Genomic DNA, 25,228 nt, shown 5'->3' with positions numbered 1-25,228 from the left:
ACGAGACGAGTTATAGAAAAATTTATGATTTTTTCATCGACTTCTAGGGATAAATATCTTTTTTAGGGGCAAAAAGGTGCAGCTGAGGATACCCTTATCAGGAAGTACATCTAAAGAGCTTTCAAATAAGGATTAGTTTGTCCGTCCACGATCGTGTACTGAGGAAATATGACCATAATAAAAAATGTCTTAACTACGATTCAATTGCAATCAAATCTAATTTGACAGAAGAATTCATGGCTGTTAAGGCGAAACTATGTGCATTTTCTAATGTATATGGAATTAATAATATTCGTAGGACCGATGCGTTAAGCGCACAGATACATAATAAGATCATGCTGAGTGTGCCGGGCTCTATTTTCGTTCGATCCGGAAACTTATAATTTCTGTAATTTCCTTGACTTTCTTGCGTATAGAGTATCCTCTTTTCTTCGAGTAATGGGAATAATATGCTCAACTGGCTTCTTTTTTTTCATCCACGGGCTCTGATCGAACCCAGTAGTCCTACGCCACGACAGCGACATAACCACGATCCTCTTCCCGCGGTTACTTGTTCAATAGAAGGCTAGAGTACGACCACAGGGCACCAATTAAAACAGAAAGACGGAAGACGGGGCACTTGCTACGTTCTAAACCAACCATGGCCTGAAAGCACCTACATATGTAATGCGCGGTATGCACTTCAAACGGAATCGCTCAATAATTAGTTCAGTGTATTTTTTTTCCGTGACCGGAATGGTCAAGAAATTTAACACAGCCAGCCCCTTTCGATTTGACGTCTCGTTTCAGCTGCTTACTAGGATTAGGAATGAAGTGGCGCTTGCTGATTTCTTGAGCGATTCCTTGACTGGATTCCTCACGCAGCGAGAAAGCCCAAGAAATTACTTGCGATCTGCGCACTACCCGTATGCTCAGTGTTTTGTTTCTTTCCTATTTTAATGATTTGTATATATAATCAAGATAGATTTTTTTTTAATTCAATTAAAAAAAATCGGGCATCAATATTAGCAAACTCGTATTTATACGTACAAAATACCATTCCTTGACTTCAACCCTGCTCGAACTTTTGCTACTCACTACTAGGTGTCCAATTACCCTTATCCTCTCGACACTCAAACAGCGTACCTTCACCACAACTTTTACCATACCACAAATCCTACCTCCCTCTGTATGAGTGACTGTTAGATCGAATGTTTGGCTGCCTGTCAAACACCTCGCAAAGAAGACTGACAAAACGTCTAGTATTTTTCTCTTCCTCTCGAAACTATATAGATTTTTGTGACGAGCCATGAAAGAATCAAAATTGTTCGCCTTTTGCTGGTTCTGTTCCTTCTTTGGCCTGCTGGTGGCCTTCCCGGAGCAGGGAAAATGGGACTTTCAGTTGAGTTCGGTAAGTTGGCCACTGGTGGAGTGAATGGAAGAACGCGAAACGAAAAATCACTGCACTGTGTGTTTGGCTACGTCTGCAAAAAAATCTCCGCTGCTCGGGTCAATATAGTTTGAATGTGATGAGCACTTATCTTGTTCCGTTTGCGCAGCCGGCTCTGCGGTTGACTCATTGCTGTCATCGTTTTGCGACTTTTTGATTGATTTTATTGATGTTTCAATTCTAGGAAATGCCGTACATGCCTATTCCGAAATCGGTCTACGAGGGATTCAAAATCTACACTCAGAGTGAGTTTGTTGTTGTTCATGTCACTTAGAATATGCTCAACCATAATTGAATTTCCCGTTTCAGTCACTTGTGAACCATACGAACAGTCGAAGGAATCGGTTAAGCTAAAAATCTCCTGGGCGCTGATAGAGTACAAATGCTGGGAGGAATATGTCAGAATGGTGAGCCCAAACCATCTCCGGTTTCAACAATCAAGCTTTTTTCATTTATCTTTCATACAGTCGTACAACACGCAGTACGAGGCGTTCTTCATGACGCCGAACCAATCCAAGGTGGAGTCCGGTCTGATCGATGAGCACTGCACCCGGGGAGGACACATTGTACTCCCGGAGCTGAAGCTGAAGGAACCCGGACAGAAGATGATCAGCAAATCTCGGCGGGAGACTGTAATGAAGTTTGGGGTATTTTTTTGGAACAATTCACACATTAAAACATTTACTACGTTTTTAGGGAAAGAATGAACCGCAATCGATTTTCACCATCACCAAAGATGGACTGTATATTTTTATCCTGAGGATAGATTCACAGGACAGCTTCGTGGCCAACGTTCATGTGGAGATGAAAAGCGAACAAGGATATCTGTCGGCGGTCGATTGGCCATTGTTACCGGTGAGTAGATGAATGTGACACTGCATGCCGCGGTTGCTGAGGGAAATTTGACAGTTTGAAATTCCGTGGCCTAGTTGTTTACGATTCGGACTTGGAAAAATTTCGTCAACTACCCATGAGTGGTTGATTGAGTTCAAAATGTGTGATTTGCTTGATTGTGCTGATTTATGACTTGTTGGTTGCATCCCACCAGGAGCTCTTTCTGGGATTTCCCCACGAATTTCTTCCGTGGTTGTGACATTTCTCGCGCTTAGTATCATACGGGCGTATCTACAATGATCGATTTCACTTCATCGATTATCTTTTTGTTCAATAACTTGACCGGCAAATCATTTTCGGTTGTTTTTGTTGTTTTAGAAGCTAGTCGTAGTCGTCATTTACCGAATTACACCTAGAGATCATCCAAATATTGGTCGTATTCCCCGGAATAATCCGAAGAGAAAATCGATGAAGAGAAATCGACCATTGTAGATACGCTTGTATGATACTGAACGCGAGATTTTTCTAAGATGTCCAGAATTGCTTCCGTCTCTAGGAATTCACTCTGAGATTCCTCCATAAACTCTTTCGGAAATTCCATCTTTTCTTTAGGTATTCCTGCCATGATGTCTCTAGAAATTTATTACTAAATTCCTCACGGGTAAAATTCTGCTCCCAAAAATCATAAAAACGACTCATGATTTCATGAGCCTAGTACATTTTCGTTTTATAAAAATACACCATGATTTATAATCATGATAGTATGATCCATTGTCTCGTAACGCTACCATTGCGTTACGTTTTTCCTGAAATCTTAAAGATAAATCATAATTTTGATATTTTGAATCATGGTTTCGGGTGCGCATCGCTTATGAATCTGAGGACCATGAAGCTAAATCATGTTATTGAGATTTCGAAACATTGTTTTCTGGTGCGCATCGCTTATGAATCTGACAGATTATCTAGGACCATGAAGCTAAATCATGTTTTGGAGGTTTCGAATCATGGTTTCGGGTGCGCATCGCTTATTAGTCTGGTGTATTTAATTAAAAACATTTGCAGCCATTTCTGAGGTGATTTAATGATGACCCAAAAGTAAAATGTGTTTCTATAGTAATTACTATGAAGAATTTTCAATAGCACAGAAAGATGCGATTGGGATGGTGCTGGTGTCATTTGACCGGAACAGGAACGAAGCTGTAACAGGATCGAACGGATCCGGGGCGATGAGCCGGTTGAGCTGGAATGAGAATGATGGCGTGCAGTCAGATGTTACTTAGAAATTATTTTTTCAATCATTAGGAAGAAATTTCAACACGCTTTTTTACTCACGCGTCGCTAAACGGAGCCGGTACAGGAATAGAATCGGATACTGCCGGCAGAGATGTCCATATCCTCAGTGTAGGAAAGAGAAATAGAAAATACACCACTCACGCTGTGTATCTCAACAGGAGCCCGTCTCTTATATATGGATCCACCACTGCGATTCGGATGCGCGCAAGCTTGGTGGGTAGAAATAAATCTCTTAGCTCCCTGAGCACTAGGCCACACAACAGTGCGGCGAGAGCGATTTAAAATTCTCTCCGGTGAAAGTGTAAAAAATCACCCGCACCCTAAAACGAAAGTACACAGCGAATGAGTAACTTGCGAAAAGACAAAGGATTTTTCACTCATATTTGCGTGCGACTGGATCAGCACAAAAAATGTGCTGATCCGGGTTTACACAAATTTGCGTGAATTTTCACACAAGTTTGCATGAAATCTTTTGTCTTTTCGATCGCTGCGTGAAAGTTACTCCTTGCTCTGTGTACATCGATCTTTCCGTGCGGGCGCGCGCTCCAGTGAGGTTTTTGCGCCAGAGTGCGCGCTGCGGTGAAACACCGGAGAGTTCTCGCCCCGGTGACACCATGCACCCTTAAATGAAACAACACAGCACACGAGTAACTTTCACGCAGCGACTGAAAAGACAAAAGAATTTTCACGCAGATTTGTGTAACACCGGATCAGCACATTTTTTGTGTTGATCCAGTGTTACACAAATCTGCGTGAAAATTCTTTTGTCTTTTCGGTCGCTGCGTGAAAGTTACTCGTTGCGCTGTGTACATCGAGTTCTGCGTGCACACTCGATCCAAGGCGAACGAGCAAGAGCACGCACTAGCGCTTGGTCTACCCACCACCCAAAACAAGAGAAACTGGCTTCTTGGTGTGGTGAAAAATGTTCCTATCCCCAGTGTGGTCGATAAACTGACGCCGCAGTGAATCGCTACGGTGAAATACCATCTCTGACTGCCGGGACGGTGCCTGCGTCGTTTTTTATGCAGCCGAAACTATGCAGTCGGGATGGGGCTGGTGTCGTTTGACGGCGCCGGAACTGGAACAAACAAACGTAGTAAAAACAACGCAAGAAACCATTTTCGGTACATTTTACTTACCAGTTTCTTTGAGTTTCACGAAGAACACACTAGAACGTTAATAACACAAAAAAGTGACACAATTATCGTATTTAAAACTATATTTCAATTAAAATTATGGCTTTCTTCATTTTTTCTACCAATCACCAACAATACCACACACTGATATACCACGTTTTGACAGGTGTGCGGAGTGCGCGTAACGCCTGATAATTTTCATGAGTTCAAGCTCATAAATATGGTTGCAACGATTCATGATATTAGTTCCTCAGATTATGAAATTATGATTCGTGATCATGATTTCATAAAATGACAAATCTGAAATTTCCTTTTGAGATTAATACTGGGAATTTAAGTGATTCTTCATAAGTGTCAGTAATCTTCTAGGTTTTTTTCAATCCGGAATTTCTTTCAAGATTAACTCAGGGATTCCTTCCGAGATTCCTCTTACTATTTTCTTTTGGAATATCTTCAGAAGTTTTTATTGGATTTTCAGAAGGAATTCTTGGAAAAGCCAGAAACCCAGAAGAAACACAAAGGGACTTCTTTACAATGCTAATGGAGGAATTTCTTAAGAAATTGTAGGAGGTTTTTTATATGGAACTCGTAAAGCAATTTTATTAGAAATTCCTTCAGTTATTCCAAAAAGAATGCGTCAAAAACTACTGGAGAGCTCTATCCCAGGAACATCTGGAAGAACAGAAAAGACTTCCGGAAAGATCTGCAGGAAATTCAGAAAAAATCCAGAGAGTTTCTGAAGGCAAATGGATGGAGTTTGTGAAAACAGTAAGATTTTTGGAAGGGATTCACGGAGGAGTCGTATAAGGAGTTCCTGAACGAATCCCTTGAGAAAATCTTGATGGATTTCCGGGAGGTATCTCAGAAGGAGTTCCCGAAAGACCTCAGTAATAAATATCCCGGAGGAATCTTGGACGGTTTTTTTAAGCAACCTCGGAAGTAGTTCCTGAGAGAGTCCCAGACAAAAAATCTTTAACAAATATCGGGAAAGTTTTTTGGTGCATTCCCAGAGGAATCCCAGAGCAAGTTCCCAATAAAATCTCGGAAAAAGTTTCCAGAAGGAGTGCCCGAAAGGATTCCAGGAGAACCTTCTGGAGAAATCCCGGAGAATGCATTTCTTGAGGAATCCCGGAGAAATCCCGGAATGAGTTCTTCAAGCAATCCTGGAAGTAGTTATTGAAGTAATACCTGAAAAAGTTTTCGGAGGATTTCCGGAAGGATTTTCTACATAAATCTCTGAATTCCTAATGAAATTCCCGAAGAAATCTCAGGAAAAACTCCTAAGGGAATCGAACATGAAATTCCTGGAGGAGTCCTGATGGAACTCCCGCAGGCATTTTGGAAGGAGTTCCTGAAGGAATCCCGAACGAACTTCTGAAGAAATACCTACTGGAAAAAATATCTGATGGATTTCTTGAAAGAATCTCAAAAAAACCCAAAAAGGACAATGGGACAAAACAATAAGGTAACACCTGGGAGAATTCTAGGAGGAACTTCTGAAGGAATCCCAGAAGGAATCCTGGTAGAACTTCCTTGGCAAATCCCAGACGGAACCTGTTTAAGAATTCACAAGAAATTCCTAAAAAAACGGAAATTTCTGCAGAAATCCTAAATCATTCCTAAGAATAATAATAACTCTTGTAGGAGCTCTGAAAAAAGTATGTGAAGAAAGCGCATCGAATAAATTACAATTTTAAGTTATTATAGCATACGTGTACGGAGAAAGGACGATGTTCTTCGGATATGATGTTATTTTTATACATATTGCGAAGTATCTCGTAAATTCGCATAAAAATACAAATCAATTTACAGGGGGTGGCCAAAATGTTCGTGATAGGCAACTTTTTTATCTCTCATAAAAAGTTTAACAGGCTGTAACTTTTCATAGAGTGCATCAAAAATTCACAAATTTTGACTGTTTGTCAACCTATTATATGTGCATCATTGGTACTAATGTCAGTTCGATTGATTAATCTTGCGCGAAGTTAGAACCTTTCTCGTAAAACACTATTTTTTAGACAACTAATTTTTAAATTGTCATATCTCGGAAACCAGTAAACCGAATTGAATGAAGTTTTGAGCGATAATCAACAATGCTTGAAAACCCTTCAAAACATAGGTACTTTTTGAACGATGAAAAAAGTGGTCCCTTTAGAATGCCATCTTGTCTATGTTTTTTTTTAATTTTCCCCAGGGATTCCTACAAAGATTCGTCCAGGAACTTTCCTTAGGTCTACTTCAGGAGTTTATCAAGAAACTTGTTAAAAGATTCATTCCAAAACTAGTCCACTGGTTTCTTCGGAAATTCCGGATTCTTCGGGAAATTATTCAGGGATTCTTCGGAAAATTATTTCTAGGATTGCTACAGAAGTTCGTTCCTGTATACCTTCATGTATATTTTTCAAAATGTCTGAAGGAATTACTCCAGGAATATTGTCAGAATATCCTTTAGGTGTTTATTCTTTGGTATTTTTCCTGGGATTCCTGGAACAAAGATTCCTTCAAAGAAAGAAGTATTTTTTAGAAATTTCTTTGGTGGTTCTCTAAAGAAAATCTCCAGGATTTTTTGTTGTTTCTTCAAGTATTACACCAGTACCTTCGTCTGCAATTTTTGCCGAAATTTATGAGAGTTTCCTTCAGAAATTTCTCTACGGATTTCTTCAGAAATCTCTCCGTAAATTTCACAGGTTGATTTCCCTGCAATGTCTTCTAGGGTTCCTCCCGAGGTCATGAGGTTTTTTTTTATAGGAATAAAGGAGCTATCAAAAAAAGTTTCGTCCGGTGTTCTCCTGAACATTTATCCTGGAATTCCATGAACCCTTCAAGAACAATTTCAAGATTTTCTTCTTGGAATCTCCAAAGGTATCACCAGGAGTTTTTTTTTTTTTTTGTAATGGACAATCTTTCCGTCCAGATTTTTTTGTGCGGTGTCTGGAATAACTTCTTGAAAAATCCCCGGAAGAGTATCTGAAACAATTCCTGCAGGAGTCTCTGAAAGAATATCCCTAAAGAATGGAAAAGAAGAACAAATTAATCCCTAAAATGCTGAAAAAGGCGCTAAAGATATTTTTGAAAGAAACTCTGAAGACATTTCCGAAAAAAAAACCGAGCAGGAATTTCTTGAATAATCCCTGACGGAATTTATGAACTAATCTGCAGCAGAATTCCTGTAGAAATCTCAGAGACCTTGAATGAATCTCTAGCGGAATATCTGAAAAACTCCCAGAGAAATTCTATAAGAAATCCCGTGGGAAATTTTTAAAGAATTTTCTGGGGGAATACCGAAATTACTCGGGAGATCCTTGGTGGAATTCCTGTTAAAGTACATTGATGATATTTTTCTAAAATTCCTGGAGAAATCCTTTAATAAAACATGTGGAGGTTCTTCTGAAAATATTCCAAGAGAAATCTGAAGACGTATTTCCAAAGGAATTCTAGTAATACTAGGCAAATGCCTATATAAGCAACTTTTAAAATCCCTTGGAAAAACCCCTGCAATATTTCTAAAGAAATTACTGTAGAAATAGCTGGGAAATATTTATGAATAAATTCCTTGAAGAATCCGTTGAGATTTTCTCAGAGTAATGCTAAAAGTGAATACCGGTGAAATTAATGGGGAAATACATTGAGGAACATCTTGACCAAGTTCTGAAAGAATGTCTGTTTAACCCAAGGTTTAACCTCCTTCAGGAAGCTGTGGAGGAATTCCTGCTTGAAGCACTGATAATACTAGTTTACAAAATAAAACGAAAGTCGTGAACTTCTGTCAACGACCAAAATTTTTGAAGCACAATTTAGCGCTGTTTTCGAAACCGTGCTTCAAAAATTTAAGTAGAACAGTTTTTGAGTTTGAGCTCAATATTGAGTTTCACAACTTTTTAAAATTTGGAATTAACTAAAATTCAAATAGCTTGCGTTTCGATCAACCAATTTTAAATCTTTTTCCATAAACTAAGAGCTGAATATAATACCTTTTGATCATCTGAATGCAGGTTTCGTGTCAGATTGATATCATTCAAGATATTGGCTAGTTTTAGGGACGATCTCCTTAAATTTTAGCTAGATTTTCAAAAATATATGAAGAAATGTAATTTTTTCACTAAGAAAAAACAATTTTAAAATTCTGTCTCATTGTTTATTTGACATGTCACATGTAGGCGAGTTTCAGAAAAAAAAATCAGCTGAATCGGAGCATTGATTACGGAGAATGAGATGTGTGAGTTGAGCGACTTTGCTTATAAATAGAACAAAAATCGATTTGAAATCATCAATCTTATATGGAAAGACGAAAAAATTTCCGCTCTACTGTAGTTTTTTCCTTCGCGTTTTTGAACTCAGAGCATGATTCTGCATCAAAAATGATCATCAGCTTACCGAGTTCAAAAATGCTGTAAACTAGTGTAATGTAAAATCTCTGGAGAAGTTCCAATTCCAACTGGTTATTCTAGATGAATCCCTGAAGAATATCCTCGAAAATATCTCCAAAAATTGCTTCAAAGTTTTTTTTTTTAGATTTCCAAGGTTTTCTTGTGGAACCCCGCCAGGATTTTCTACAGAGATTTTTCTACATTTTTCTTTAAAGGTTTTTCATGAATTCTTCCAGAGTTTTTTTTTCAGAAAATCGCCCAGAAATTCCTTCCGAAACTCAGCCAGATATTTCGTCAAAAAGTTCACTAGATATTTGATCAGGAATTTCTCTAGAAATTCCAATCAAATGGAATGATATCCGGAATGATATTCATATGATCAAATATCTGGTGATGTTCCTGAAGAAATATCTGAAAATTGCCTCCACTTTTGAAAGCATAAGGCAATTTTGCAGCATTTCAACGAGGTTACTTCTCCGTGATTGCAACCAGGAACACTACCAAACATTTTTTTTTACTTTTCACGATTTATCAACATTTATTTCGGAATGGATTCTCACAGATTACTCCAGAGATACTTTCAGAAATTCCTACAGGCATTTTCCTTGAGTTTTCTTCAGAAGTTTCTCAATAAATTTCTCAAATCATTTATCTTGCAACTAGAGCACTATTTTTTTTCTGAAATTCCTCTTGGGTATTTTCAAAGATCTTTAGGAAATTGCCTCAGACATTTCTAGCGAAGCTCGTTTATGGTTTCCTTCATATATTTCAATAAACATTATTTTAGGATTTCATCGTTTAATATTATCAGAATTCCTTCCAGAAATTTTTGTTTAGGATTTATTTAGAACTTCATCTAGAAATTTCGTTAGAAATTCTTCTAAGAACATCTTCTTGGATTTCTGCAGTAGTTTGTCCGACAATTCCTTTAAAAGGTGCAATTCCAGGAGGAATTTTGTCACAGAGATGCGGAGTCTCTTTCAGAGATTCTTCCAGAAACTCTTCCAAGGATTTCCTTTTGATATTAGAAAATTTTCCAGGAACTCTCAGGTATTACTCTAAATATTCAGGGGGTTTCTAATGGATTGATTTAGAAATTTCTCAAGAAAATTCCCATGATGTTCTACTGGAAGTTCATCCAGAAGTTCCTCCTGGTGGTACTCCAGGTGGTAATCCAGAAATTGCTTAGGATTTATTCAGATCTATGGTCCTTTGAGGTAACCATCAAGAATTCTATCAGATTTTTTTTTCGGAGAATTTTTCCTAAGACTTCCTCCGGAATTTCAACAACAATTACTCCATATTTTCTCCCTCGCATTTTAAAGAAATTCTTCAATAAATACCTGCAAAGTTCCCTAGTTCTTCCAGGTATATGTTCAAAGAATGTCAAAAAAATCCTTCAGCTTTTTTATTTTATTTATGCAGGATTTCCATTCAAAATTATGTTTTTACCTAGATTTTTACCTGGGTTTATTCAGAAATTGTATAACAAGCTAGAAATTATTTCACAGAGATATTTCCAGGATCTCCGAGAGTTCTTTCAAGGATTCCTTCAGGAAATCCTCCAGGAAGTCCTCAGAAATTTATTGAAGAATTTCTGAAAATTTCATCGAGGTAATTTTAAACAAATCCGTGATAAAATTTTCGAGGAAATCCCCAGAAGAAATCCCGGCAAAGAAACTATGAAGAAGTCTCCGAAGGTACTGAAAGAATTTCAGAATTAATCCCTGCTATTTGCGAATTCCTGAAGTTTTTTTTTTGAAAAATCTCCTATAGATTTGTAGAAATCTCAGGAAGCACTCTTGTTTCTCTTGAGAGGGGTATTTGAAGAAATCACAGGGAACTTCTTAGAGGTATTCTTGGAGAAATCTCTTAAGAACTTCCTTGAAAAGTATACTACTAAATTTTATGGGAAATTCCTGGAAGAATCACGGCAAATTAATGAAAGAATTTTCTGAAAGTATTCCAGGAGCAATCTGTGGACGTATTTCTGAAAGAATTCTCGTACGAATACCAGGACAAACCACCTAGACCAGCTTCTAGATTAAAGATCATTAAAAAACAAAAAAAGTCTTATGATGTTTCTCAAGCTTGCTCATGCTGAAATTCCCAGGATGTATTGCAAAATATTTGAGGAATTGAGGAAATATTGAGGGATTTATCAAAGAAAACATGGAAAAAGTCTAAGAAGTTTCCTCAGAGGGAATGCCGGAGGAATTTTTCAATATAAACCTGCACGAATCTCTGTATGAACTCTGTCTTTTCTGGATGCATCCCATAAGAAATGCCTGGGCACATTCATGCGGGAGTTTTCAATGTAATGCCTAGAGTAATTTCTCAACAAAACATTGATGGACTTCTTGAAGCATCTGTACGATTTTTTGAAGGAATCTCTAGAAGATTTCCGAAACAAACCACTGGAACAATTTATGAAAGAATCCGATTGAAATTATTGGCAAAGTTCTTGAGACAATATCTGAAAGACGCCCTGGAAAAAATCTTAAAAAAATGATTCTGAAAGAAATCTTGGTAGATTAAAGATAGGATTTCTGGAGTAATTGCTGAAAGTATCAATGGAACAATTTTGGAAGGAATCATAGATTTCGTAAAACAATCCTTGGACAAATTTCAGAAAGAATTTCTGAAGAAATCCGCAGAGAAATTTGGAAATTAATCCTCAGAAGAATTTGTTAAAGTATTTTTGGAAATATCTCCGAAAGACACAAGTCTTTGGAGAAATTTCTGAAAGAATTCTGAACTTTTGATTTTCGGAAGGAATTGAAAGCATTTTTAAAGGAATCCTGAAATAATTCTAGCATGGGTTTCTGAAGGAATCTTTGAAGGAATTTCTTAGGAAACGCATGGAAGCTTTACTAGAGGTATTCTTTCAGAAATTTCGCAAGGACCCCCTAGAGAAAATTTTGAAGGAAATTGTTTGTAGAGAAATTTCAGACTCAATCAGTGGAAGATGTTTTGAGAGCATTTTCGAAAGAAATTTGTGTAAGACTTTTGGAGTGGAATTCCTGGGGGTTTTTCTAAAGGAATCCATTAATTTCAGAAAAAATGTAAGGTTTTATGAAGAAACTAGTTTTTTGGGTTTTGGGTTAAACAATATGGAGAAAATTCTATACATTGAAAGCTATACATTTTCTTATGAAATCCCTGAAAAAATCATGTAGGATATCTCAAAAGGTATCTCTGAAGGCATTCCTCTCTCATTCTCTTTGAAATTCGGTAAAGATTTATAGAAGGAATCGCTGGAGAAATTTCTGAAGATATCCATTCATGGTTTTCTAAATAAATGGGCGAAAAAAAAGTTTCTTGATCTCAACAGCTGATTACACAAGTTTACAAAATAAAACGAAAGTCGTGAACTTCTGTCAACGACCAAAATTTTTGAAGCACAATTTAGTGCTGACTTCGAAACCGACCTTCAAAAATTTTTAAGTAGAACAGTTTTTGAGTTTTAGCTCAATATCGAGTTTTGCAACTTTTCAAAATATAAAATTTACTAAAATTCAAATATATTGCGTTTTGTTCAACCAATTTTAAATCTTTTTCCATGAATTAAAAGCTGAACACAATACCATTCGATCATCCGAATACAGGTTTTGCGTCAGATTGATGAAATCCAAGATATTGGCGAGTTTTAGGGAGGATCTCCTTAAATTTTAGCAAAATTCCCAAATTTTTTTGAAGAAATGTATTTTTTTCAATAAGAAAAAAAAAACAATTTAAAAATTCTCTCTCGACGTTTATTTGACATATCATATGTAGGCGAGTTACAGTAAAAATTTCAGCTCAATCGGAGCATTGATTACGGAGAATGAGATGTTTTAAGTGAGCCACTTTTCTTGAAAAAAGAACAAAAATCGATTTCAAATCATCAACCTTGTATGGAAAGTCGAAAAAAATTCCGCTCTACTGTAATTTTTTTCTTTCGCGTTTTTGAACTCAGGGCATGATTCTACACCAAAAATGATCATCCGCTTACCGAGTTCAAAAATGCTGTAAACTAGTGATTACTTAATGAGTAATTTGGAGTTACCTCGAAGACAACAGTGAACACTAACTTTCGCTTTCAACAAAAGTATTGATATACAAGACAAACAGCCTTTCAATACTTCATTTTGAGTGGGATGAATCCTGCTGAACAGTAGAGCAGTCTCCCTATGACCATTATTTTTCTCTAACCACAGTTTTACGGAGCAATGTGTCTGGTCTACGTCGTCCTGGGTATCATCTGGTTAGCCGTATCCTTCCTCCAGTGGCGCGATTTACTGCGCATCCAGTTTTGGATCGGTGGCGTCATTCTCCTGGGCATGTTGGAAAAGGCCATGTTCTATGGAGAATATCAGAGCATCAACTCTACCGGGGTGTCGGTGAAAGGTATGGTCCTACTGGCTGAGTGGGTTTCCTGCGGCAAACGAACGCTGGCGCGGATGTTGGTGATCATTGTTTCGCTTGGGTTTGGTATTGTTAAGTGAGTATGGGTGGAGTTGTGATTTGTTGGACGTACTTAATGCAAATGTTTTTCATTAGACCTAGACTGGGACCAATGCTACATCGTGTGGTTGGAACAGGAGCTCTGTATTTAGTTCTGGCATGTGTCGAAAGTTTCCTACGAATAATGCATACGAAAAACGATCAGTTGCTAGTTGCCAGTATCCCCCTGGCAGTTCTGGATTCAGCTATTTGCTGGTGGATCTTCACATCACTTGTGCAAACCACGAGGACGCTACGGTTACGAAGGTTCGTAGTTCATATTCTAAATCATCACCCATTTTACAATAATTATTATTTTGTCTATTCACAGAAACATGGTCAAACTGTCTCTCTATCGGCATTTCACAAACACGCTCATTTTTGCCGTGCTAGCTTCGGTGGTGTTTATGCTGTATTCCATCAAAACTCACCGATTTGCGGAATGTCTCACCGACTGGAAGGAACTTTGGGTGGATGATGCCTTCTGGCATGTTCTGTTCTCTACTCTGCTGCTGGTGATCATGATCCTTTGGCGCCCAACGAACAACAACCAGCGGTACGCGTTCACTCCTCTGTTGGACAACCCCGAAGATGAAGACGATGGTGAGCTCGTTTTATCAATTATATTATTTCTAACACACCCTAATTTCCTTTTCCCAACATCAGATGAAGAAGAGCAGTTCGTTTCGGACGCGTACGGTGTTAAGATGCGCGGGGCGCGAAGTTCATCTCCCAAACCGAATGCCAAGAGCCCGACCACGGACGAGGACGACCTGAAGTGGGTCGAGGACAACATCCCGGCGGCCATTGCTGACGCGGCGCTTCCGGTGCTGGACTCCGACGAAGAGATTGTCAACACCAAGTTCGAGGTATCGAAGATGCAGTAGAGCTGCCCAAGGCGATTCCGAGAACGGGAAATGCACTAGTCAATGGAAAACGGTGCGACCGGGCGCCGTACCATGTTTGGTTTCATCTTCATTTGGCGTTATTGGCACTTTTGTAAGACTTATATCATTTCCTTGCTTTCTCATCGTTGAATGATCCGCTGGAGGAGTTCGTTCTAGTTCTTAAACTCGTGTTGAACAGCTGTGAATGGCATTTCTGAGGAGAACAGGGATAAGCCAGATTGGTAGTGCAAAGAATGAGCAAAGCAAAACGAAAATCAAACCTATGACATTAGGTTATCTATAGTGCGTGACATGTAGAACACCATCCTGTATTTAATTAGGATAAGAAGAGCGTTAAGTGATTGCAATAACACAAGATTTTAGTTGGGAATGTTCAAGAACTGGACGGATGCAGTACTATGCAGTCCAATCTTAAGCGAAATGTTCCGTCGTATATTATTTAGTTGTAGATTTCCTTCCACTGGAAACGTTTTTTAAAAGCAGGCATAGTTCATCTCTCGACTGTGGATCAATATATTCCGTTAGAAATACAATAACAGAAGCATGTAGCCTAATTTATTCGTCACTGAATATGAAAGTCTTATGGATTATTCCTACTCCAATACAAAGAACAGAGGGATACAATAGTACAGAAGTTTGCATAAAAGTTACGTGTAGCTTAGTTGCGTATGCAAAAAACTAAATATTACATACTACTTTTGTATATAGTATAGATATATATTCTTCTTTTGCAGAACCTTGGAAATAGTATGGTAATCTTTGAAATGATACTGAGAACTGTAACAGGACCTATTTGATCTACATTAAAGAACAAAACATACCTATTAGTGTCGATATTTATTTGAGGAAAATCCATCTATAAACAACAAAAGTGTGAGTTCATTCTTCAGTCACTTATTCACTTTCCTCTCCCCCTGGTCATATTGTTTGTATGAGAACCACAATATGTTTGTATGGCGAGTAAGTTTTCTAAAATCCCTCATAAACTCTTACATAACTAATGGACACTGCCCATTGGACGAGGCAGAAGCACGTTTCCCGATTGTAAGGGCAGATATCTTGGAGTCTGAGTTAAATATTGCACCAGAACATAAAATGCACAAGTCACAAGAGGTAAACTTCTAACGATAGTGTTACTTCCACGTATATGACATCCCTATTCCCACCCAATAGGATTGTTTGCAGCCAACATTAATTGGGTTCCCCCATTGACAATGCATTTGAGTTCCCTAAACATTGATACAAGATGCGGGAATCGAAAACGTGACGTCATCGCACCCTGGTGGTTACTTCTATTTTCTTCCTGATCACTTGTAATAAGCCTAAAATGGGAAGATCCTTCGAGTTGGTTTAGTTTTTCATGTGGTATGTGAGTTCAAGATCGTGAGTAGGCGCAAAAGTCACTACGGACGTTTTGGGATTCTAACGAGCTTGTCCTTAAATGATCTCTGTAAGCCGACTTTCATCCTTTTTTTCGTAACACAGAAAAGTGTTATCAGTAAAAAGGAAATAGGATGTGTTACAAGGAGCTGCCTCAATAAGCGTTTAATGCTATGCATGACAACGTGTTACAGGAAGCTTGAAAAAGCTTTTACCTAAAAGTTTCACTGGGAAGACTTCTATCATCTTGCAAGGAAGAATCTTGCATGCAAGACATGTTTATGTTCATTTTACATGTGTAGTGGTATGCGTTAATACTTGCAAGGTAGGTCTACCGAAATAAAATGTGCTAAGGAAAAGGGACGAGCTCAATTTTAGGGTGAATTTTCTTACAGTGAGCTAAGGAGCGAACAACAATTTTTAAAGGTTTCTCTACTCTGAAGTAGAAAGTGTTCGGGCAATAAAAATTTAAAATATTTTGTATGAACGAAAGACCACACGGGGTTTATGGACAGCCCCTGAGTTCTTCCTGCGGTAGGGAAACAAAGCGTGAGTCCCGAGGCTAAAATCTCGCTATTTAAGGCGAAACCGGAAGCATTTCCTCATTTTTTGGCTTTTGATTTTTTATTAAATAACGAAGCAATGTTTTTAAAATCGGTTTTCCCTGCCCTTCGGTTCAGAAAGGGGTATGGGCGCGTTCTGCCAACTTAGTCGAGGCAGATTTGTGAGAACAAGTTGCATACGGACATTCAAAAGTGCCTGAACGAAAGATGTTGCTTGTGAGGATCACTTGAAGATCGGATGGAAGATCATTCTTTTTGCCTTTGTCGTACACTAAGTGTACTGGAAAGGCTATATGTTCACTCCAAAAATGACTTTTTGATAGAAGGCTCGGAGGGTTGAGTCACATATACCGATCAACTCAGCTCGACGAATTGAGGTGATGTCTGTGTGTGTGTGTATGTATGTGTGTGTGTGTGTATGTGTGTGTGTGAGTATGTGTGTGTACAAAATAAACTCACATCCTTTTTTGGCAGTAAACCTCAACCGATTTTAATGACCGACGGTTCATTCGACGCGGAATCTGGTCCCATTGTTTCCTATTGAAAATGGTTCAGATCGGTTCAGCCGTTCCGGAGTTATGGTCATTTAGGTGTTCCGGACCGGTACCCCAGGAAGGGGGCAGATATGGAAATGCTACAAAACGATGCATACGACATATCAGACCACGGCTTTTTCGATTACCTGACGAACGGTAAGCAGGAAAATGCTCTCAGTCCATATCTGAACCAGTAGTATTCCGGAATCGGTTCCGGATGTCCCGCCGGAAGTGGCAAAATTTAAAAATGAATCAAATCCATGCATGCGACACATCAAATAGCGGCTTTTTCGATAACCTGATGAACAGTGAGAAAGAAAATAGCCTTTGATCCAGCAGAGACTACCGGTAGTGTTCCGGAACCGGTTCCGGCTGCCCCGCCGGAAGTGGCCAAATATAAAATTTAACCAAACCCATGCATGCGATACATCAAATTGCGGCTCTTTAGATAACCTGATGAACGGTTAGCAATAAAATGGAATCAGATTGTATTTTGGAAAACCAGTAGTATTTTGGAACCGGTTCCGTGTGTCCCGCCGGAAGTGGTCAAATGTAGATAGGAAACAAACCCATGCATACAACACATTAAATAACAGCTTTTTCGATGATCTGAAGAACAATAAGCCAATAAGCAATAAGCAGTAAAATAGCCTTTAATCACAGCAGAGACTACCGGTAGTGTTCCGGAACCGGCTCCGGATGTCCCGCCGGAAGTGGGCAAATATAAAAGTGAACCAAACCCTTGACCAAACCCATTCATGTGACACATCAAATAGAGATTTTTTCGATATCCTGGTGAACAGTAAGCAAGAAAATAGCCTTAGATTACAGCAGAGACTACCGGTAGTGCTCTAGAACCAGTTCCGGATGTCCCGCGGGTCAAATGTAAAAGTGAACCAAATCCATGCATGCAACACATCAAATCGCGGCTCTTTAAATAGCCTGATGAACGGTTAACAAGAAAATGGTTTCAGACCATATTTGAGACAACCAGTAGTATTCCGGAACCGGTTCCGAGTGTCTTGCTGGAAGCGGTCAAATGCATATAGGAGCCAAACCCATGCATGTGACACATCAAACCACGGCTTTTTCGATAACTTGATGAACGGTTTACAAGAAAATAGTCTCAGATCACATTAGAGACTACCGGTAGAACCCGTTTGGTATGTTCTGCCAGAATGACCAAAATGTAAAATGAATCAAATGCATGCACATCAATTTTCGGCTTTTCAGATAACCTGTTGAACAGTTAGCAAGAAACTAGTCTAAGACCATATTTGAGACAATAGGTACAGTCTTGGAACCGGTACCGGGTATCTCACAGGAAGTGGTAAAAACAGTGAACATAATCAATGCAAGCGATAAATATGTGTAAGAGAACAAAATCTTGACAAAACTGAAGCTCATCAAATCACACCTTCTCATATTCCTGAGGTGTAAATATATAGTAGAATGGGGGTTGCATGAGAATATTGAAATTTAATCTCAACAACCTCGATCAAAGTTTTTCAATCCCTTTTTGATCCGACTGATTGCTCCTCGCACTCTGTGATATGGTTCTAATTTGAATTGGATTCAGTACGAAAAATTTCACTTGCTTCCATTTTTTGGTCAAATTTAAATAAAGTATTCTCAGGATGCAGGATGCTTACGTCGTGGGCCCATATAGCCGAGGCGGTAAACGCACGGGTATTCAGCATGACCATGCTGAGGGTGACGGGTTCGATTCCCGGTCGGTCCAGGATCTTTTCGTAAAGGAAATTTCCTTGACTTCCTTGGGCATAGAGTATCTTCGTGCCTGCCACACGATATACGCATGCAAAATGGTCATTGGCAGAGGAAGCTCTCAGTTAATAACTGTGGAAGTGCTCATAGAACACTAAGCTGAGAAAAGCAGGCTTTGTCCCAATGAGAGATGATATCTCTCTTTTTGATAACATTTCTCCAATCCAATCAACAATGCATCTATCAAAACCACGTCTTGACATAGCATTCCTCATTGAATCGTAACATGTGTTATCGAACGCTCCTTCAATATCAAGAAACGTAGCAAGTGAAATCTCCTTTGCTTCAAAGGATCTTTCCAATTTTGTAACCAGCTTATGAAGTGCTCTTACCGAAGATTTGCCCTCTTGATATGCAATTTGATTTTGGCTCAATGGGCTTTTTGTTAAATATGACGATTTGATATACTCGCCTAGTATTTTTTCCATTATTTTCAACATAATAGACGATAAACTTATGGGTCTGAAGGATTTTGGTGATGATTTATCCTTCTTATTTGCCTTTGGGATAAAAGTGACTCGCACTTCTCTCCAAGCTGTAGGCAAGGTTGCGACCATTCATTTGCAAAGATTTACATTCATTTGCTATTATCTCAGTTCAGAAGCATGCTATCGAAAAACAATGTATGGATGAATTTAACCTTGTAATTTTATCTGAAAGTTTGCCGAATAACATTGGGGTCGCAAACGTATACCAAAGTCGTGAGCGAGCTGTGAAGGCAACTTTCCACAGCGTGAATGTAATTTACATTCACCGCGTGGAGAGTTGCCTTCACAGCTCGCTCACGACTTTGGTATACGTTTGCGACCCCAATGTTATTCGGCAATCTTTCAGATAAAATTACAAGGTTAAATCCATCCATACATTGTTTTTCGATAGCATACTTCTGAACTGAGATAATAGCAAATGAATGTAAATCTTTGCAAATGAATGGTCGCAACCCTGGCTGTAGGGATATGGCTTAGCGATAAGCTTAATCGGAACAACTTGGTTAAAATAGGTGTTAAGGTGTTAAGTTCTTTACCCTTCTGAAGTAGTGCAGGAGAAATTCCATCCCTACCCGGCGCTTTGAAGGGTTGGCTTTGAAGGCTCTTGCTCATACTCAGTTCATGTTCTGAATAAAACAATCAAAATCCCAAAATAGTGTAATGCCTGTGAATTACTTACCTTTCTACGTAAGTACATCCAAGATGATTGACTTTTTATAGGTTCGTAACGTTCTTTCTTTTCAAATAAACAATAAGAGACACAATACTGTCACTGTTCAATATTGTACATTTTTCCCAACATTCGTTTTAGTTTACCCCACTCTGCAACGATCATCAGCTTAACTGATGATCGCGAGATGGTCACCCACTCTCGCAGCATTCAACCAGCAGAGATAGTATTCCATTATTACTCTCAGCCCATCTCTTCGGTTGATCGAAGAGGGGAGACAGATAGCCGGTACGTAGCTAAGGTCAGTCTGTATACGGTGCGCGAATAAATCACTTGTACTCGATCCACGTTCGTCATTTCAATAAACGTTAGTGTCCGTCACAGTTATTGACCGGGGTTCGTTAGTGCAGTGGAAGAAATTACCATCAGTGCAGGACAGTTAAGAACAAGTGTGATCACCGTGCTTATCGTTCTGGGCCGCGGATTCCCCCCCCCCCCCCAGAGGCGCGATTCGGGATAAGTAACTATTGAGAATAGTAGTTTCGATCGTGATTGACCATCTCGCAAGGTCGAAGACGGAACAGTCACTTCTTGATGAAAATAAACGAACACACCAATGAAAGATTTTGAATTTATACATTTATTAAAATAGACTAAATCGTATCTGATTTTTATGAAAATTATTTACAATTACAATCATTTGTTCACTTATCCTCGTACGCATGGAAATAATATCTACTTTTTCTCTGAATGCATCTCAATAGGATTTCGAAAAAATAAAAACAAAACTCTATCCAACACCTTGCATCGTGCGGTCGTCTTTGTCCTTGCCCAATAACAATAAACATTTTTGGATCGCTTCTCCTTCCATCTCATGGCAAGTACCCTCCTGGTACTGATCACTTAAATTTTATCTCACTTTTGGTAACTTGTTTAAAACCGAGTTCACCGCAATTTTTCCTCCTGTTTTAGCGGATTTACATTATTCGTTAAAATCACATTCAATTCCGGGAGACTCTTCGCATTTCAGGTTTTGCAACTTTGCATCCGCCACCGGTTTCCGGTTTCTGTGGATTTTGGGAAGAAGCAGTTCGTTTGGGGGAGGCGAACGTAGGTAGGTAGGTTGGTTGGTTGGTATTCTTATCAAACTAATGTCGACGGGGTGGCGGGCAGTTTCCTCAATGGGGCACGTTCGGTGTAGTACTAGATTTGTAGTAATGAGCTGAATTTTAGTATGGTGAGAAGGCCAATTCTCCGTTTCTGCTATGAAATGGTGCAAAAAGCGTGGGTATTATGACTTCTTGCCTAATTTGATGCTGTTTGAGCAAAACTTTGAATTACTATATTGTTTATGTTGCAAGAAATGGAGAAAATAATAACACTGTTGCCCAAAGTTTTGCTCAAACAGCATCAAATTAGGCAAGGAATCATAATACCCACGCTTTTTACACCATTTCAATGCAGAAACGGAGAATTGGCCTTCTCACCATACTAAAATTCAGCTCATTACTACAAATCTAGTACTTCACCGATCTGTCCTATAACTTCAACGAGAGGCGGTGTATCCGCTTTGATATGGCGATTACTGTTTTGTTTCGGTAAACTTCTGCCACGATGTGTAGTTTTTTTTAATACTGATTCGTATGCATCGCGATGAGTCAGAGATAGAATTTTCTTCAAAATATATGTAAAAAATAACACAATTGATTTCCTTTCTCGAAAATTACATTGATTTTTTTTTCGATAGACAGCTTTGAGTCACTTTCTTCCCCCATAAATATTATTTAAAGTTTAAGAGCGAAATTTGTTGTCACATAAATAAGTATTTTGAAAAGTGATTCGTACGATTTTATCTTATGTGTATTCCACCTGATATGATGAATTAGTTTCTTTCAGTTGTTTTCCTTTGTGTGGTATAAGATTAGTTCAACGATGAGTAATACTGACTTTTCTTCTTATAGAAACACGCTTCAGCTTCCACATTGTAACAGTTTTTCCTCAAAATTGACATGTATCTAGTTGCAAGACCGCATAAATTATCGATGTTATCAACCTTGTTTTGTTTCTTTTGTTTCTTTGTCTAAAACTTTTTCTCTAAAATTGCAACTTAATATAAAAATCTCCGGGTGACCTGCTTTGTATCTATTCTAGTCTGCATTTGCTCAGATCAAACGATAAAACTTTGAAACAAATTTTACACATATTTACAGGGCAATATTTTACAGATTGATGCATTCGCTGGCATTTCGTTCCCTCTCTTCGACAACCATCGGATCCGCAAAACGAGTTGCTGCAGCTAGTTTTCCCGTATTCCCTCACCATGGAGTAATCTCACTAAATTTACAGCTTCGTTTTTTATATCTTTGGCATTCAATTTAATCTAAAAAGTACTCTTCCTGTGAAAGGTGCAGGGGGCAGGGGTGGTGTCGAGGACGAAGAGGAGCCGTTACTTCTTTATTAAAATCTAAAACGTAATATAAAAGCCACTAAGATACGTGATTCGCCTGTGTGCGAGATATATCTCCTCCTCCGTCTGTGATAGTTTAGTGCTGCCAGTAGTAGTAGTTGTAGTGATGGTGGTGCTGGTGGTACTGGTAGTTGTAGCGGTAGTGACGGAGTTATCTCCGGCCGATCGAGAAGGACCTTGGCAGAACCACCGGCGACACCGAGGATAACGAGTTGAGCAGCACCACGACCGACAGGAGCACATTTGTAACCACTCGAGCCATAAATCTCCGCCGGTGGTTGCTGGAGCTGGAGTTGCTTTCTGATGGCGGTGGCGGTGGAAAAGCCGAGAATGGAAATTGATAGAGAAAATAGGATAGATTGTAGTTTATGGTTGTTTTAAGAGTAGTCAATGCAAGGTAAAACTGCCAATTGGATTGCTAAAGTATCTAGGTATAATTTATGCCCTTTGACCATCAGTCAGTGGAAAAGAGGTATCATAGAAGATCAAAATGTACTACAAAAATACCTAGAGATAGCTGGGTAGGGTTAATTTGATTATCACTTTTCAATAACCAATTCCAAGCGCAAACTAATTACCCCGAACCGGTGGTGCATCTTAGATTGTAAAAATTGGGTTATAATTGTAATAACTTTCCTTCTACTTAGATGATAAGTATACTTCACTGTCTATCGAGCTTAAGATAGAACTGGAAGCATTTACTCATTTTTGGTTTTTGTTTTTTATTTAATATTGCGCATTTCCCACCCCACTGGACCCCTTTTGCAGTTAGTATAAGTGCGGGATCGTGAATAAAACTGCGATTTTGCATTGAATTGTGTCGGTGTCTACTGCGCACTTATTCAGCATCTTGTGATGCATAAGTGCGCAGAAGACAGCAACACGATTCGATGCCAAATCGCAGTTTTATTCACGATCCTGCACTTATACAAACTGCGAAAGGGGTCCAGTGGGTTGGGAAGTGCGTAATAAATTTCAAAATCGGTTTTCATATACATGCATAAGAAGGATCCAGGTATCTCAAGATTTTTTTTCCTGATGGTTTTTTGTAATTTTGTTTAGAAATGGTTTTTGGTTAAACTAAAAACTTTTTCCACTGGAAAAGAATTCGGGAGATACCATGGTCCTTTTCTACATGTGTATGAAGACCGGTTTTGGAAATATTGCTCCGTTATAAAAAAAAAATAAAAAAACGAGGAATTGCATACAGTTTCACCTGGAGGAGAAGTGGACATAAGAAAATCCAAGAGAAAATTGCATAAATATTTTTTTCGTTTTTTGTGAGGAATTTCTCGTATTTTCAGTAAAAGGCAGAGGGGCACCTAGTAGGGTAGCGAACCACTTGGGAGAAATTCCTGGGCAGCGGCCGGTATTTTGGGTACTCTTCGCTATAACTCAGTCAATTCCATACCAATTGACTTGAAATTCTGTACACGGCCAGATATTATACGTATCTAATAGCGTTACAAAAATTGTGTCAATTGGTTAAAAATTGGCTGAGTTATAGCAGAAAAGTGCCCAAAACAGGACCCCTCCCGAGATGGTTCCACTTCCCTATATGAAACCCTGATAATGAGAAAGGTTCACTCCCAAAAACTCTCCCTTGAGCACGAGCTTGTAAAAAACGCCTTTTAGAGAATGTTTTATTCCACGCTCATGAATTAATAGTATCACATATCTTATTTTTCCAATGTTTCTGTGCTCTCAAAAACATAGAGTAATGATTCATGTGAATATTTCAATTTTGTGTGCCTACATACGATTACGTATGGAAGTTTATCCTCCAAAATAAAATAAATGCTCTTTGAATATGTTTTGTAGAAAAAAGCTGTGTGAGTTTCCAATTTGTTGTGCCCTCACACGTGCAAAAAAAAACTCTGTGAAATTGGGACTTCTTGCAGATTTCTGAAACCGTCATATAAAAGAAACATTCCAGGGAGTTTTTCAGAAGATTGTCTCGGGATTTATTCAAAAACTTATTTCAAGTTTACCCCACAAATTTCTTTTAAAATTTCTCTACGGACTTTGTAAAAATCTATCAAAAATTATTTCGGAAATTTTCTCCGAAGATTTCTTTAACTAAATTCAGATAATTTTTTTCAGAAATTTTTAACAAATATTTTTTTAATAAAATCTTTTAAATTAGCCATCCGCTTCGGAAACTTCCTCATGAATATCTTAACAAATCCTTCAGTAATCCTTTCTAAAAAGTTTAAAAATCCCTTCAGAAAATTATCAAACAATTGATTTAAAAACCGCCCAAGGAAAATCGCCCAAAAATCCACCAGTTATTTGTTCAGAAATTCCTCCAGCGTTGCCTTCGCAACATCTTCCTGGGATTTTTATCAGGCAGAAGCCTGAAATGTTTTTGGAGAGTTTTCTGAGAACTACTCAAGGATTTCTTCCATGGATTTTTTTTTAGAAATTCCTCCAGGAATTCGTTTTGGAAAGTTCATCATGGATTCTTTTGAAAGTTTTCTCATAACATCTTCCAAGGATTGTATCAGAATTTCCATCAGAATTTCCGTTAGAAGATCTCCAGAAATACTCCCGACAAACTCGCAAAATGTGAGTTCTTCCTTCGGATGGGAAGTAATGCGTGGGTCCCGAGATGAACTCGTTAATACAGACAAAAAAAAAATAAAAAATCTCCAGAAATTTCTTCAGAAAATCCTTAAGAAATCCTTCATAAAACTTTTATAAATGCGTACAGCATTTTTTTTTTAAGAAAATCATTCAACGGTTCCTGCAGGAAAACTTTCAGCGATCCTATAAAAAAATAAAAAAACGCTCAGAAATTCCACGTAGGATTTCTTTAGAAAATCTTCCACAACCTTCATCAGAAATTCTTCCAAAGTTTCGTTCAGAAATTCTTCCATGGAATCTT

At 38.5% G+C, this 25,228-nt stretch overlaps 2 protein-coding genes across 3 annotated transcripts in view; one reads left to right on the top strand and one right to left on the bottom strand.

The window, feature by feature from the left end:
• The first annotated feature begins 1,218 nt into the window (after positions 1-1,218).
• Positions 1,219-15,272, top strand: LOC109429784 (transmembrane protein 87A). 2 transcript variants are annotated; one of them, XM_062849100.1, is made up of 9 exons: positions 1,219-1,390; positions 1,614-1,674; positions 1,739-1,827; positions 1,897-2,061; positions 2,126-2,284; positions 13,259-13,542; positions 13,602-13,811; positions 13,876-14,147; positions 14,211-15,272. In XM_062849100.1, the coding sequence occupies exons 1-9, from the start codon at positions 1,289-1,291 to the stop codon at positions 14,429-14,431; spliced, it is 1,563 nt and encodes a 520-aa protein (XP_062705084.1). In that variant the 5' UTR covers positions 1,219-1,288; the 3' UTR covers positions 14,432-15,272. The 2 variants fall into 2 exon arrangements, with proteins under 2 accessions (XP_062705084.1, XP_019561310.3); XM_019705765.3 differs by having other exon boundaries at positions 1,739-1,836.
• Positions 15,273-20,498: 5,226 nt separating this feature from the next.
• LOC115262167 (uncharacterized) overlaps positions 20,499-25,228 on the bottom strand; it is a 39,456-nt gene continuing 34,726 nt past the window's right edge. Inside the window, exon 6 of the mRNA XM_062849098.1 lies at positions 20,499-22,641. Coding sequence (XP_062705082.1) covers positions 22,493-22,641 — 149 coding nt within the window. The 3' untranslated portion in view covers positions 20,499-22,492. The remainder of the gene's footprint in view (positions 22,642-25,228) is intronic.

This window comes from Aedes albopictus, chromosome 2 (genome assembly GCF_035046485.1).
Source record: "Aedes albopictus strain Foshan chromosome 2, AalbF5, whole genome shotgun sequence".
NCBI classification, from domain to species: domain Eukaryota; kingdom Metazoa; phylum Arthropoda; class Insecta; order Diptera; family Culicidae; genus Aedes; species Aedes albopictus.
This window is presented reverse-complemented; position numbering and strand designations above follow the sequence as displayed.

What these genes read in the sequence shown, in the direction of transcription:
- LOC109429784 (XM_019705765.3), top strand. Translation starts at nt 1,289, where the DNA reads ATGAAAGAATCAAAATTGTTCGCCTTTTGCTGGTTCTGTTCCTTCTTT. An exon ending in GGGAGGAATATGTCAGAATG is followed by an intron (nt 1,837 to 1,896) that starts GTGAGCCCAAAC and finishes TCTTTCATACAG; the next exon opens with TCGTACAACACGCAGTACGA. An exon ending in CTTGGGTTTGGTATTGTTAA is followed by an intron (nt 13,543 to 13,601) that starts GTGAGTATGGGT and finishes GTTTTTCATTAG; the next exon opens with ACCTAGACTGGGACCAATGC.